Source organism: Varanus komodoensis, unplaced genomic scaffold (assembly GCF_004798865.1).
Source record: "Varanus komodoensis strain SLA01 unplaced genomic scaffold, ASM479886v1 scaffold1, whole genome shotgun sequence".
Taxonomy (NCBI): Eukaryota; Metazoa; Chordata; class Lepidosauria; order Squamata; family Varanidae; genus Varanus; species Varanus komodoensis.
The window spans coordinates 50,461,813-50,478,895 of NW_025335268.1; the positions used below are offsets into that span (position 1 = coordinate 50,461,813).

At 37.6% G+C, this 17,083-nt stretch overlaps 2 protein-coding genes across 6 annotated transcripts in view; both read right to left on the reverse strand.

The window, feature by feature from the left end:
• The window catches only part of LOC123020919 (trichohyalin-like), a 34,329-nt gene extending 25,038 nt beyond the window's left edge, over positions 1 to 9,291 (reverse strand). For all 4 annotated transcript variants that reach the window (XM_044425219.1, XM_044425209.1, XM_044425185.1 and 1 more), the window contains exon 1: positions 9,153 to 9,291. The gene's annotated coding sequence lies outside the window, so the exon portion shown is untranslated. The remainder of the gene's footprint in view (positions 1 to 9,152) is intronic.
• The window catches only part of RNF217 (ring finger protein 217), a 52,174-nt gene continuing 39,690 nt past the window's right edge, over positions 4,600 to 17,083 (reverse strand). Inside the window, exons 5-7 of one of the 2 annotated variants that reach the window (XM_044425172.1) lie at positions 11,250 to 11,321; positions 10,153 to 10,222; positions 4,600 to 9,329 (exon numbers count right to left, since the gene is read on the reverse strand). In XM_044425172.1, the coding sequence (XP_044281107.1) occupies position 9,329; positions 10,153 to 10,222; positions 11,250 to 11,321 (143 nt within the window). In that variant the 3' untranslated portion in view covers positions 4,600 to 9,328. Of the gene's footprint in view, positions 10,223 to 11,249; positions 11,322 to 17,083 lie in introns of both variants that reach the window. The other variant, XM_044425163.1, reaches the window with a different exon arrangement.

Genomic DNA, 17,083 nt, shown 5'->3' on the forward strand with positions numbered 1-17,083 from the left:
CAACCAAGTCTTTGTCCCAAACATATACAAATATGCATTCATCTTGGAATAAATGGCACTAAACTCTACATGAGTAGGCAGGCATAAGATGGCACAGTTCACCAGATGCTAACCCGGTGTTTTTTTGTTCCGTCACCATGCTTTGGGATTTGAATTGCCCTGGTTTCCCACTGAACTAGCCTCATTAAGTGTATCAGATGCCAGGAAAGGCAGAAAGTCTCAAACTCCTTTGATTAAGAAGCATAACAGCAAAAAAAGTGGCACAGAATTCTCTCTCCTCCACCCCATCCCACCCATACAGGTCAAGTCTAGATAAAGTGGTGCTTTTCTGTCTTCCTATGCTTATTAATCAATGCTGGTCAATCTTATTCTAATTTAACCTTTAGGGTAATTCAGCTAAAACCAAAGTTGGTTTCTGTCCAACAATGTAGTGCTCAAACGCACGTTTTGAAATGTGTGTGTGTTTGGAGATGTCATCAAACTAGATCAGTGCTCATTACTTTTGGCTAGTAGTCCAGGCCTTGCTGAGAAGATTCCTGAGGTTCCTAAATGCAGTAGAATTGACATACCAAATTTTTGGATGAAATAACATACCTTAGAATCAGATACTTGCTGTTAAAGATAGAACTGTAGTTTAGAGTGATAGCATTATAAATAACAGCAATAATAATGTAATATTATAAACAGCTGTTTAAAGATCAGAATTTATCATATTGGAACATGACTAGATGAAAAATACAGAAAACTCAAATTTGAAATGCAATAGGGTGGGCAAAGTTCCTATATTAGATTATGTTTTCCCATACATATTAAAGTTAATAGAAAAATGATGATATATTCTGTTTTAGTGGATCTATTCAACCAAATCTACAGAGTTGGGATAACTCCTGAAATTTGGTTAAGGTTTAGAGGTAGAACCTCCCTAATAGCCCCGCTCCCAAACTCAACTCATTCAACAAAATCTCCTTTTTATCTAGCATTTTAGGGAGTTGTTGGGGCTGGAAGAATCCACTTTCATCAATACAGTTGATACAGCTTTAATCTGAATAAAGTCCCAGGTACTTGGGAAATACTAAAACAGAACATAAGTAATCTGTTGCTAAAATTTACCATATTTTCATCTTCTCCAAGTAACATTCTGGATTGTTGTGAACTATATTATTCAGAGTCATGTTGCAATGTATTCATGGGCTATATGCATCCAACCTATGAATAAAAACATGAATTTGCATGTGTGAGTTCTTCCCACCTGTGCTTTTCTTAAGGAACAAAATTATGTAACATATTATTTAGGGAATACATTTTTTAAAATAGACTACTTATTGAAACCAATTTTAAATCCTGGTTAGCAGCTAGTATGTAAATAGGGTTAAGTCATGTTGTTCCTTGATCACCCAGATTACTCTTCAACACCCCTCCCTTAATCTATCGAAAGTATGTGTACCTCACTGGATGTGACAAAGATGGCTTAAACATAAAAGTTTAACACAAATCTATTTTTTTAAAAAAATGAGTCAGTGTTTTCTCTTTAGACATTTATTAGATTGACATTTCTATTCAAGACTTCAATCCATTAACATGCAATAGCCCCCCTCAACACAAACACACTATAACTTTGTGAATTTCATACACTGAACACGCGAAGACACACAGATTTTGAATCAAACTATTTAAAAAAATTTTTAGACTTTACAGAGTCATTATGACAAGTCTTCCCTTCATCAAACAAACGAACAAACAAACATTAAAAGAAATGGTTAAAAAGATTGTATTCTAAAACACCAAACATGATATAGTCCTGGATTGTCAAATTTTACCACCAGCAGTTATAAATATTCATCTGATAACACTTCATCACTGAAACTGCTTTCCATATATGCCATTAGGTTTTCAGAGTCAAAATGTACTACACAACACTGTTGGTAACTGAACAACAGTGAAGTAACCAAGTGCCGCAACAAATTGCTAAAATGTGACTCAGTTTCAAAAAGTCCTGTCCTGCAGGACATAGACTGGCAAGAGAATTTTCCCGTTTTATTTTGTATGTATGTACACATGTGGGCTATTATTTATTCGATGAAGATATTAGATTTATATCAATCAGGACATGCTTTAGCTCAATATTAATACAGTACACATCTACAGAAAAAGAAGAAAAACAGTGTAAAGGCCATCATCACAAAAGGCACTGGTTGAACAAGAATGGACAAATCTTACAAAGTTCAAAATAACATGAACGAGAACAAAATTAACAGCCATTGGAATAATGGCCTAAATGTTCGGAAAGGTATTGAGTAAATATTGCATCTAATACACTACTGAAAACTTCTACCAAGCTCCTACAATGAACTTGAATATGTAGAAGAAGCTAGATTAATAAATGTTTCTTCAATACTTTCATAGAACAGTAGAGTTGGAAGGGGCCATGAAGGCTGTTGGATCCAACCCCCTTCTGCTGCAGGACACCAATTTACACCATCCCACTCAGATGGCTTTCAAACTTTTGTCCAAAATATTATGGACAAAAATATGGTGAAAGTTAGACAGCTATTATCTATCACTATCAATCATTAACTGCTAAATGTAAACTCAGTTTACAGAACCAAACCACTGCATGCTGGGGGCAATCAGGAAGTGACCACCAGGTCCATAAACAGCCTGAGTTTCCAAAGGCATCTGGCTAAGCATCATTGGAAAGTGAATGCCCAACTAGATGAAACTTGGCTTGACTCAGCAAGGCAATTCTTATGAACTTTGAAAGAAAATTAGTACTGAAATCCAAAGAAACCTGAGAAGCCTAGTATATAGAATCTTCACTACTCAGTGGACAGTGAAATATGAATTTTGGACTTTAGATTATATATAATTGCTTAGAAGCATAGATATTTTCAGTTACCATGCATGCATGGAGACCGGAAGAATGCTGCTAGGATAATGGTACATACTCATAACACGTGCCAAAAGAACCAGTTTTCAACATACTAGAATCCCTGCTACCCACTCTTAAATTAGGAATCGTTGCCCAGTAAAAGGCCAGGAAGTACATTTACGTCCAATAATTTAAGTAATTCACAATGTGCACCTGATACATTGTTTTGTTTCTAAATTGGAAGCAGTTATAGAAGACACAAGATTTTACAAAATTAACTTGATAGTAAGGATAGCTTTACAAAACATGATTTTGGAAAAATTTACAGGATAAGAAATTTATCACAAATATACCTTTGGGGGCAGGGGGGAGGGGCTACCAAGATGTTCTGACAATTGTTTGATTGCTCACTGGGATGTGTCACAGTATACAAATTAGCTACAGTATTGAAGTTCCTGGCAATGTTTAGAAGAGATATTAAGACAAAGTGTTTCTATAGTCAGAAGCCACTTGTTCAAAATCTTATTACCATAAGGGATAACAAGACTTCTGAAACAGTTTGATGTGAAGCAGTTCTGAATCTATCCCACTAACCTCACACTTATTCTAGGGTAGTATCCAGTGTGACATAAGCACTAACAAATTACATTGTGTTAGCATAAAGAACTTAAGATGGTAACATCGATAGCTCTAGGTAGTGCAATGGGATTCCCCAGAAAATACATAATGCCAGCTAATACTATTGTTGTGCTACAGGTCCATTACACTAATGCAAAACTTACTTTGGCCCAAGGCCTGAATTCCATATTGGAGAAGCTCTCAGAGGCTGCATCCCAGTTGTGGGTGAGCTAAAGGTAAAATGAGCCAAAGGAAGGGGCAGGCCTTCTGGGGACTTACAGAGCACTGTGCTTGGATCCTGGGCCTGAGAATCTGTGGGCCCCTAGAGCCAAGCAATGCTCTTTTGTTGGCAGTTGCAGTGCAGTAGGATACTGCCCTAAAAATACTTCAGAATAAACTATGCAAGACTTTGAAACACGTCATATATGCAAACATTTGACATAGACACTTAATTTAATCCTTACTGTGGCAGATGGAAAAAGTTCTCTAGCAATCACTGAAATTGTTATGAGACTCTGTGACAGTCCATAAGACATTTTCCTACATAAGCACAGATACTGTGCTTTATTGCACTGTGGGGTGAGGGTGGGGGATCAAGAGTGCTTGTGTACAGAAGAGCAGTGCTTTTCAGCTGCCTCAGAGTTTGCATTCAAATCAACTTGATAACCAAATGTGCCTTTTATTTTATATTCATTCCAGCAGGATTCTGATCACATGGGTGGAATATTTGCAAATCTCAAAGAAATCCTAATTTTTAAAGAAAATCTACACATCCAGTACTTCTACAAGACATTGGCTTAGATGTAAATAACTACAACTACAACCCCTTCCTTGTACATGTATCAGGGCTTTTTTCTCCTTACTTCCCTCATTTCCTATAGCAGCCCCCTAGTAGCCCTGTAAAATTCCTGAGTTTGAGGAATCCCCCAGAAGAGTGTTCCATGCAGTGAGCTACAGCCGGGGCAGGCAAAGATCAGCTGGTGTGGAAGTCTACTGCCTCCTATTATCCATGGAGCACTTTGGAACTGTACTGAACTAATCCACTGAATTTTAACTCTGTAATACAAACTGTTAACAGAAGATCACAGAAAGAGAAAATAAAAGGCCAATTCTGAAATAACACAGAAGGGTTTTTTTTTATTATTATTTTGGCTTTTCCACAGGAAGTATATCATCCAGTCTTTATTTTGCATACATCACTCCATTAACCCTCTTCAGAAATCACTTCTGTTGTCCTAATGACGTTGTATAATTAAATACATTTTGTACATCAGCTCCAAATGTAGTTTTTCCACTATGTCCTACTATGTTTTAAATAAATAAAAAGCCTTGTCCTCTCACACAATCGGGATTCAAGTACACTTTCTTTAGACACATTACAGAAACTGAAATTGATATTATGAAGACGTTACATAAAGTTGGCAATACATCAAATCATTTGATCTAAGGATGACACACAGAACAAAATACAAGTTCATCTTTTTCTGTGAAACCTCTGAAGATGACAGATGACAGCAAGTACAGGTGAACATTCAAGGCATCCAGTAAACATTAAGCAGTCTACACTTTGTGAAACTGTATAGCCCTGACTCTAAGATTCCACTGTCCCATGAAAGGCTACAACAAGGCTCTACCCTGCAAACATAAAGGCAGTGACACTTTGGGAAGAGCTGACCATCTGCTAGAGGGAAAGGAAATCTTGAATTAAATGTGTGCACATACATGCACACAGAGCAAGACCAGCGCTGTCAGATCTGAAGACACTGTAGAATGCAGGACTCTGCCCCTTTACAGAGCATCTCTTTGACAATATGAGGCCAATCCAGAAGGGCAACACACACCCTTCTTTCAGACATGGAATGGGATGTCTGGCTGCAAGGCAAAGTGACCATGGCAAAGAAACAGACCTTTAAACTGGAAGTTACATGAGATTTCATAGAATGACTTCAACAAACAAAAGTTTACTCCACAGTTGCTCTGCATTTGTCACAAAGACTGAAAGCCTCAGAGCAGCTGTCTCTGTCTCTGAAGCAAAATATCTAACAATCTCTTAAGAGATGGGGAGTATTGCTCCAGATAATTTGCTCCCTCCCCGGCCCCCGAGACATGTCATGTTCCTTATAATTCATGGTGTGCCCTGGCACAGATTTTTTTCCACAGCATGGAAGAGCATTCTTACCTTGATTACAGCCATCCATTATTAAAGCAGCTGGAACATTAAAAGAAATACCCTAAATGGCTTGACAGAGAGAATACTAGGAAATTTTAAATAATGAGAAACTATATCCAAGGGCTATGATTTGTTGCAGCCATTAGATTTTTACAAGTCACTTAATTTACTGAAGGTTTCCAGAAGTGGTATAATAGTTTCTTATAATTAAAGGTCTTCCTAGGTATTAAAATCAAACCCATTCATCTGTGAATGTCAGTAATTCTACCTCAAGACAAGAATGACAACCTACCGTGATCTACTTGTAATTCAAATAAAATTACTGTGTATTTCCAAAACATTTGCATATGCTGAAAAACAAGGGTATGCCATCAAACATTCCTGGGAATCATGACTTATGACTCATGGCTTAGTCCTAGGACTGAAATATGCAGATGTGTAGCAAGACAATTATTTTATTTTATTTTATTTTATTCCATTTCTATGCCTTCCCATAACCTGAAGGTTCTCTGGGCAGCTTATATTAGCTGTCTTATTTTGTTTAGTTTAATTAATAAAAGGAAATGAGAATTCTATATAAAAGGAGATCATGAAACTGTTTAAATGATATTTCAATTCTGTTTCATTCTGACGAAGTACACTGTATAGCAAATAAACGTTTATGAAAAAAGGGATGATACTCCCTTACTGTGAATGAGGTATGGTCACAGACATAGGGGCAAGACTCATTTAAACTAGAGTAACTTTTTGTCAGGATTCAAGCTGTATAAGGCATATCAAAGCATGGCTTGCAACATTCAATAAACGGTTAAGATTTTTCTTTAACCAGACAATTTTATCCTAATTTTAGGACATTGTTCATCATCAATCATTATACTGGTTAAGTGAATGTGTTTATTGGTGTATTGCTAAAGTTAGCTTAAGAGTAATTGCTTTTGAATCATTAAGAAAACACAAAACAGGGACAGCAAACCAGGATTTTAATGCACTTCCTTGGTTTATACCAACTTATTGGGAAAATAAAGTAATATAAACTATTTGTTCAGGTGACACCAAATTAGCAAAATCTGCATACTTGTATTAAATGCACTACTACAACATGTGCATTTGACAGGAATTTAATGTAAGTCTTAAAATGGCATGCTTTGCGTTAATGAACAGCATGAATACAAACTTATTTTGGGGAGCCATAATAATATCTATGATTTTATATCATCCTTGTATATAAAAAACACATGCATATTTTTTCATTTATCCTAATATAGAAATCCTTTTAAGATGTGAGGTTAACACCCCGAGTTATCTCAAACGTTTCACATTAAAAAAAGCAAAGAAAAGCATATGCATCTTTATCTACCAAGGGGGATCCACTTCTGTAAGTTTCCATGAGCAGACTTTCAAAGGATGTGGTCCCATAAGCACAAAGAAGTGCTACATGACCGAGAAAGCTGGCATCAATCAGGAGTATAGTGTGGCACTCTCATTTTTTGCACACACACTACTGAAACAATTGGCCATGTCCGGTCTGATGATTCAAATGTCCTGCTGGACAGTGGGGAGTTGTGTATGCATGGATGTGTGTGAAATCAATCCTCCTTTGATAGGTGACTTTGAGTTAGCTGATACAGCAGGTAATTCCCTGCAGATAACTTGCTGTTGCACATGAAGATCATTGGACAAGTCTGAGAATTACAAACTGGAAGAAATTTATTTCAAATGGGCAACGGGACAACAAATAAATGTGGAAACATTATGGGAAAAGATCAAGTCTACACTGAAATTAAACAGAGGCCTCGACATTGCTTTAATGTATCCTGAAAGACACCAAATCTCATGATATAGCTCTGATGTTTGAATTTTTTTTTAAATATTAGAAAAGTTTCTTCACAACAATATTTGACACTATAATGATGGACTAAATCCCTGAGTAAACCAAAGACAATACACAAGTTTGGCCTGAGAAAACACAATTATCTGGGGCTAGGTAAAAGTATACAATCTTTTAAAAGGTTTAAGGCAGCAATCCACTTGGAGACACAACTAAATAAATAAGAAACAAATTAAACAACCAAACATATTTGCAGTAGCATATGGTTGGATCCAGGTTTGGTCATAATTGAAGTGAAACCTCTAAGATCAATGAGAACAAATTAGTAATGACTAAACTAGCTCATTGATTTCATGGGTCTACTGTAAGCATGCCTAGATCTGGATCCAACCAATAGTTTATAAAGATCCTAACAACCTCAATTTGAAATTATGATTAAATTTTAATTAGTCTCTTTAGTAAGTGGTGTTCTGATATTTACCAAAAGGAGTCTAATATTAGTTGATCAAAAGTTGGTGGCAAGTTTGGGTATTGTTGGGATTTTAAATAGCAAGCTGAGCCGTGCTAGCACATGGCAGACACATTGGCAGAAAAGTAACATCCTTTATTAAATTCAGCTAAGGCTTTGAGATCCAAGAAATAACCTGTACGATGCACTTGGATTAATTCTCTATTGATAAATAAACTGCTTCAGTAATGAAGTACTGTTAAATTTTAAAGTATAATGTACACCAAATAACCCAATATTGCATTTCTGTGCTATTTATGGAGTCTATTCATTTCAAAACAAATGGAAGAACACAGAACATAAGACTTACAAAATACTTCATTACTCTTTTTAGCAATATCTAGTTTTTTTATTTTTAAATCTTTAGCACATAACTCACAAGAAGTCTGTCCACACATTTAGCTGGATCTGCAGAGCCCTGTTTGTGGGATCTTCTCATGGAAAGAATGCTCCTGGCACCCATTAATGAAAAGGGGGAATTTTGCTTATTCCCCCATATTCTAGCTGCTCTGGAAGGCTGGCAGGCCTTCCAAAACAGCACAGGAGATAGTCCAAAGGCTGCTGGATGGGGGGAACTGGCAAATTTTATCTTCTATCCACCAACATTTCCAATCACTGAAAAAAATCATCATTTTTCTAATTCATTTTTTTGATAATTTCTTAGCATGATTTTTCTTTTCCCCAATTTTCTCTATGTTAGCATTAGTGTAACAGGACAACAGAAATTTAAAACATCTTCTCCTTCATTCTCCTTATTCTTAAGTTCAAATCAATTAGTTGCATGTATCTCACTTATTAACTCCAGCATGTTATTAAATTAATAGTCAAACTGCCCCCAAGAACAAAATATAATCAATCTTCTAGGTAACCTTTCCCTGGCCTCAAAAACATGTCATGAGTTTTACTGGATTGAATAATTGTTTAAAAAGCCAAACATTTCACAGTTGATATTTTAAGTCAACTGCTACTATACAATATGTATACATAAATGGGCCAATTCAGATATTTAGTGTAACACACACACACGCCATTCCATTCCAATATCCACAATCCTTCTAAGCCTTTTAAAAAAGAAAAATGACTATTGGGCAAATCAGGACTCTCATTAATCTAATTCACATGGATTATATTTCTAAAGTTCAGAAATATTGTTACCCACCAAGCGAAGAATGTTTTCACTGGTCTATGCCTCAACTGGCCTTACATTAAGGAGCCAGTGGTGAATGATGGACCTTCATAGCTTTGGACATGCACTGATGCAGTTTTGCGGCAAGAGTCCCTTTCTGGATTGCCTCAGAATAATTGCCATTTTCCCCGATTCACAGTGCTGAACACTCTAAGTACAGAAAGATATATGGTTTTCTAGATATCACACAGGTTTGCATGATTGGCCCAAAGCACATACATGAAATGCAATATACGTGTTTGTCTGCTTGTATGTCAGATTTCAGAGACAACCATAAAGGACAACCTCTTCCCCCAATTTATTTCAATGTTTCTGAGTTAAATGGAGTTAAATTTGTTTTACTGAACAGCTTGCACAGTTCAAAAACACTGAAATGGATCTCCCAAAGATCAAGGTTAATATCTCAATCAATTCAGAACTAATTGAAATGTATAATGTTCTAATAATTTCCCATCCTATTCTCTTGAAGTTACTGGGAATTTGACAACAGTAGATACTAACACACACATGATTCAATATTCATGGGCAAAGTTGCTTACATAAAATAACAAACTACAGAATTCTAGGGCCTGGCAGTATGCCAGTCATGTCAGACAGAATACTGTTAACCAACTGTGCATGGAGCCAGCCTGTAGCACAAAACAAGCCATCTTTACTTAAACCGCATCCAGACCTTTCCTCCGTAAGGCCCCAGAATTATGTCAGAAACAGAAAAAATGTAGTGCCAAACTAAAAGTTCCTTTCATTGGCTCAACAGTAGGTATGCATTTTGTCTGAGGCACCAGAGCAAGGAAGCTTTCTGGCTTGTCATTAGTAGTATTCTGTGCAGAAGGAATGTGGCAGATTCCCCGCAATTCTCTGTCAGGGCTGTGGCTTTAGCACAATTAACCAGCACAATATTGCTGTGCTGCACATATTTTGCATAAGCCTTGTAGAACCAGCTCCATTCAGATATACAACTGTTCATTCGTACCAGGGCATTTCTGTTCGTGGCCTTTTCCTCTTCTTTTTACAAAGGCAATAGATAGGAAACACAAATAAACCTGTCAAAAACAAGGGGAAATACATTGCATTAAAAGATATGTACTTGACTATGCACAGTTCTTCTGTGCACAGAACTAGGTCTATGCTGGTCACTGGTTCTTATAAACCAAATGAACCTCAAAAGAAATCTGAGATGGAACAGCAATGACACTTCTCCTATTTCTAATTATAAAAGTTACTGCTAATATTTCTTTCAGAATATCCAGTCAAGTCAGACATTAGAAGTAATCACAGTGCATCAAAAGCACAGACAGAAACTTTGAAATGGTTTAGTTTAACTAGCAATTTCAATAAATCTGTCATGCAGAAAAAAGGTTAGAACCCAGAGTTCTAACAGGAAGAACATTTTTATAATATTGTTTGTAAGGATATTACCCTGAAAGTTGAATGTTAAGCAGTGTGCTCTCATAGTATTAGTCTTTTCTTTAAGAATCAACTAAAAAAAATCTCAATAATAGAATATCTAAAACTTCAAAATCACAAGATTCAGAAAGCAAACAAAAATCTTGTTATATACCAGGGAGGAGAGGAGAGCAAAACTAGGTATACAGTACTGATTGAGCTGATTGAGTCATGTTCAGTTCCTTAGATGCTCAAAATGTCCCCCAATAAATGCTGCAACATTCCTAGAATCTGTCCCAGACACCGAAACACAATGGTGATAAGTGCTTGCGAGAACTCCTTCAATTTGTCCTCTATGTGAGGTCCTCCATGACCCAATCAGTACTGTATACCTACTTTTGGCCCACCCTGTATGTATACATTAGGCCTCTGATTGCTTGCTTGAAATAATACTAAATAAAGTTTTTATATGTTGTCCCAATACTAAAAGTCTCTGGACGGCTTACAAAAAAAATGCATCTGTCTTAAGTACTACCAGCCCACTGGCAAAAGTACCCGGAAGGAGACAGTACTAGCAATTTCTTGGGGAAAATTATCTGATAGATTTTTTGAATTAGAGAGACACTGCACTTTAACATGCTAAATCATGAAATATATAATTGGGAACACACAATTTAATCTTACCTATTATAACAGCTATGGCTCCTATTACCAGTCCCAAAACCAGTATCAGTGGTGCAATAAGCAACTTCCCACCTGAAAAGAAAAAGAAAAACTAAGATGTCAAATAATGCTGTTTTACTTGCACAAGGGATGGGTGCAAAGTAAACAGCCTTAAGACACTGAATGGAGTCCGGTTGGGTCATCATTTGATATCCAGCTCCTCCTATTCATGTAAACCTGGTGACTGTTGATTATACAAGGGTTGAAACCAACCATGACTTATGCAAGGGTTGTTCAGTCTTCTGCTCACCAGGTTCACATAGTGTCACAAAGCCCAAGCAGGGATTAGATATTCAAATTGTCGGCTGCACATGTTCTTCGGTCTCTGTACGGGATCCATAGTGCCCTGTACTGCCATGTTGTATGAACAGCCCCACCATGTTTTACAGAAAACTACACATGTTAACATTTTTGTTTCCCATACATTTTAACACCCCTCACTAATGGCAGGAACCTGGATGGTGGTTTTTGTTCTTTGTTTTTAAATTAAGTGTAACTACAACAGATGAAGAGAAGAGTCAGGATCATGGACTGGAGGAAACCTCAACCTCAACCTGTGCTGTAGTCCCAATGGAAACTACTCCCTGCCTATAGTTAGGTAACAGAAAAACCCTGGTGTGGCTATAAACGAGACTATCGACATAGTGCATAATCAGGTCTTTATGAGACGCTACTGTTATCTGAATATGAAATCATCCAGGTGAGGTTTTCACCTCTCCCTGAAGGAGGAAAGAGAGACTCATAGAGGGGTGTAAAATGCATGATGCCAATGCCCATCTCAGTTATCCCAGGGATGGGATAGGGAAAACATTATCTAAACTTGTGTTTGTCTATTCCAGAGTGGATTTACAAATTTTCAGAGATGAGTTATATTTACAGTTATTTCAGGAGTCAGCTAAAATATGTACTGATTTTAAATTCATATTCAATAAATTCATGCATAAAATTATGAAAACCACTTCTGATGCATGTGAACAAACAGGCCACACACACACAAGAACACAGTACCTTCCTCCCTTAATTTCAGATTTCTATTTAAAGGTTCTATGGTAAAACAAATGTATTGGGTTTCTTTCCTTAACAGAATCTTCTGTCTTCTTCTGCCTCTTGTCAATAATTTTCACAGTACAGATGGATAGACTGCATTCTAATGATAACTTGATGACACTGCAAACAGACTTTTTATGGTGACAATTTTTATACTCACAAAATCTACTTAACTGCACAATATTGGAAATTCACATCAACTACCCTTACCCTGATACTACTTTATTTTTTGAACATCGCTTATCTTCTGCCATCTTGAAAGCACTTCACTGTCACTATTTGTGGAAAATACAAAAACAAGGTAGAAGAAAAGGTCCACAAGAGATATGACACACTGCCCATGCGTGTCTGTGTCGGGAAAGGGAGAGGAAGGGAGAGGACCCCCCCTCTGCAATTCCCTTTGTTTTAAAAATCAGACCCTGCTTCTATCTACTTCATTAAACGCTAAGTTGCTCTAAACAATAATCTGATGGTAGCAGTTCCACTTAGTCCTTTAGTGGCCAGGTTTACATGCATGACAACTTGTGAGTTACAACACAGCAATTCTGATAGAGTGGCATGTTTGAGGGTAACAAGACACTTTGACAGCCCATGACTTGCGCTAGTAATTGCTGTATCCACAATAAGTTGTTGCATCATCTGAACCTCGGCAACCAACTCCACCATGGACACAGCGAAACAATAAGCAAGTTGCTTGGCGAGAGTGACAAAAATCCTTGCCATTCTTGCTGATCTCACCCAAGCCTCTGCCAGCCCTCTCATCTATGCCCATGTGGCACAGTGAAGCAATGATTATTGGCTTGGTGTTCCTTTCTCGCTCACTGCAGCTTCTACTTTTTTTTGATTTGAGAGAACATTCTCTGAGATCCCTAAGTTGACAGCCTGTGACAGAACCTTTAAAGTGCCCAAGTGGCATATTAATGGAGCTGTCACTGGTTCACTGTCTTTCAAAAAAGTGCCCCTGATGTAAACAAATATTTTTGTAATTTTAAAGAAAGCTTTGGTTGGACTTGCACAAGTAGGGAAGTGCACACTTGTACAGATCCAAAATGAGAAGTCTCACTTGGGCAATGTCTTGGGAGATATAAGCTGTCAAAGTGCAGGAGGTACCAATTATGGATGCTGACCCAGAGAAACCTCAAATAGAGCTACTGGTTACTTTCTTTGCCTCCCAAGCAGCTGTCAAAAGGCAAACTGTCAAGGGTAAGCAAAGCTGTAAGCGATCTTTGTTTGGGAAAGGGGATGGCCAGTAGATAACCTCTTCATGACAAGATCCTCTAATTTTGTGGGGCTGGACCAGGCTTCTCAGCATATGGTGTGGAAAAAACGGAAGAGGAGAAAAATGTCTCCCTTTCGAATAATACTAGAACCTAAGATCAGGACTGATTAAAAACACTTCTTCACATATTGCATAGTTGAACTTTATTGATTGATTGCAATTTTATACCATCCACAAACTCATGGAACAGAAAGCTATCCAATTGCTACTAATTATGATGGCTATATGCTACCTCTAATACAACAGGCTCTATGCCTAGGTACACCAGTTGCTGAGGAACATGGACAGGAGGATCCTCTTACTCTCATGACCTGCTTGAGGTTTTCCATGGGCAGCAGGCTGGCCACTGTAGAAACTCTATGAGCTGGATGAGTAGATGGATGCTTGGTCTAATCTAGGATGACTCTTATGTGTTTCAGTAAAGTAGGCCAAGAATACTACAGTCTCCCAGAGACTGAACAATAAAAGAGGGGGGAAACACACACTTCAGTTTCCTGTAAGATCAAGACAAGAACCCTGAACCCAAATGAAGTGAGTTCTTCCAAATATTCTTTTGCTTTGAATTTCATTTTGAAAGCAATTTCTTTTCTTTCAAATTGAATAAGAACAGTTTCAGAAAAAAAGTGGAAGAAGTAATTTGATGTTGTCATTTTCTGCATCTAACTGTTCTCTCACACTCGGATATGTTCACCAAATATTTAGTTAACAAAGGGAAGCCTAAAAGTTTTTGTGAAAACCCCACTAAAATTCTATTGTACCTTGACTTTGTTTACATTGTTTTTTTTTTCAATTCAAGAAGGCAGTTCTTACATTTCTCACAAAATACAATACCAATCACAGGTCCAAAAGGTACTTCCAATTCAAAATCCACTAGCTTTGTGCGAATTTCAGAAAATATCTACTATTTAAACTGAATCTGATATATTAGTTTCAAAATGTATGTTTTCAGTAGTCCCAGCACCAGTTATATAATAGGTTGCATATTCTAAAGAGAAGAGCAACTGACAAAATTCAGTCACATATGCTGTATTGCTCATAACAGGATTCCTGCACATACATCTACATGCCCACTTCTAGTTTTGATAAATTTCTTAGCAGTGAAGGTAGCAGTTAAAATTAGTTTTTTTAGTGCAATTGTGTGTGTGCGTGTGTGTGGTGGGAACACTACAAAAATTAAGAAGTGTATTCCATGTCTTGTTTATCTGTGTATGTGGTACATAATTATACATCTATTAAGCAGCATGAGTTCCATTATTTAATTCCCTTGATTGGATTCAGATGCTGCTTTTAACAACTTAATGCATTTAAGAAAACTGCATTTTTCTGGTTTCCAAACGATCAGTGGGATTTGCAATCCTTGCCAAGCCATGCCCAAGTTTGGAAGAACTTCATGAGCTCCCAAACCAACTGACTGAAAGCAAGCTAAGTGAGAGCTTACCTTGCTGTTTGACTGAGAGCTTTCAAAACCAGAGCTTTCTTGAGCTGTGTTCCCTGCTAAGCTAAGTGACCACAGTTTTCAAGAAGAAAATACGGCAGAAGCAGGATCACATAGTTAAAATGTAGGTTTCCTTTTCATAACCTACCAAAAAGCTGCTCCATTCTATGTTTTATAAACAATAGCAGTGTTATATCTAGGAAATGCAGCTTCCATTGATAATTTAATTAACACTGAAGTAATTATATAAGGGAAGAGTTAGCACATTCATTATATATTTTATTGAGTTAACAGATTCAAGAGCTGCTGGATCAGCCCACTAGAAAATAAATGTAATTAAAACTGCAGCAGCAGCTACTTGTTCCATTATTTGCTGGAGTAACCCAAGCTGCACATATCAAGACTCTTTCCTAAAACCTGTCAGACCTTGTGTCACGATCAGCATGACTTAGCTCCTTAGTACCCTCAGCCATCTTTTCCTTTCATACTTGTACTCTTCATATTTAATATGTATTACCATGTACGGGACAAAGCATTGTACAAAAGCCATGCCCGTGCCCACAGGCATGGAACATAGCAACATTATCTGGAAATCCTCCCCCCCCTTAAGTTCTTTCCTGATGATTACTGTGCTCTGAATGGCACACAGGAAACGATAATTTGAATTTGCATTCCATCTATTCCATGGCAAATTGCTTTCTTTAAGGCAATGTGCCTAACAAATTCAGACTGCAAAGCTCCTCATGCTTCATGGAGATATGAAGGAACAAGCTTGCTTTGAACTTAAGAACTTCTAAAGAGAGGAGTCCCTTCTAAGACATGAGTGGGTACCATATGGCCTTCGAGATGTTTTTCACCAACAAATGCTATCAGCCCTCGCCAGTATAACCAATGGGAGAGGCAAGATGGGAGCTGAAGGAGAAAACATATGGAGGGCCACAAGTTGCCCATCCTATTCCAAGGATTAATTCTGGGTTCACTGGTGGGATGCCCCCAAGCTCTGAAACCATCTTTCTCTCTCATAGTAAAAGAGTTTTCATGAAGACCCCACTGTGTTGGGCTCGTACCCCAAAATGCCTTGCTTGGCATGAGCAAACTCCAGCTGACCTGGTTATATTAAGTAATAATGTTTAACCTCAGTTATAACCACAGGGCCACAGCTGCATGCTTTTGAAACCTAGAGAGACCATCTTGACCTGACAGATGGGGCAAAGGATGACTGACAATAGTGCTGTTAGCAAGACGCTATAAATGTGTTAGCTGATACACTCTATCACCTGGTACCCTCCAGCGAATGAGTCACAGTCCTGAGTTGACCAGAAAGGGCTACTTCCTACATATTTAACGCTACCCAATTATTTTGTAGGACCTGAATAAACAGTCAGTGTCTATGCTGCTCTATTAATCAGTGCAATCATGTCACATATGCTTTGAGCTATGCTTACTGTATAATTGCTGTACAACCATGTAAGCTATATTAGCCAGCCATTTTCTTTTGTGCTTTTGTTTGGACATTTCCAAGAGGCTCCACTGATGGTCCATTCTAGCAGACTGGAACCAACCTAGCAGTGCAGTGTAAGTGAATTGACTGGCAGCTAAAGACTGGAGCTAGGCTTTCGACTGGAGCTAGGCTTTAGAATCTAAAGTTTAGATTCATGCAACAATAAATGTCTCCTTGCAAGCAAACCATGGAGCTAACTCATCATTTCTTGGAAATCAAAAAACAACACTCTCGCCCACAGCCAGGGCTTGAGGGAACCACTTATAATACACTTGAAGGTTTTATTTGCACACATCAGTATCTCCAGGTCAACAACTTTTACAAAGAGTACAAACTCATTCTGAGAGCCAGAAAGGAGCTGAGCACACCAAATACATGTTCCTAAGTTCCACCCGGCAGGCAGATAGTCATCCATATAACTGCACAAAATACTAGCTTTCAAGTTTTTAAAGCTTTTGTGTGCCTGATTTATACTCTATCCAACCTGACAATTCAGCCACTGTGAATCACTTGGCATTACATTATTGATGGTC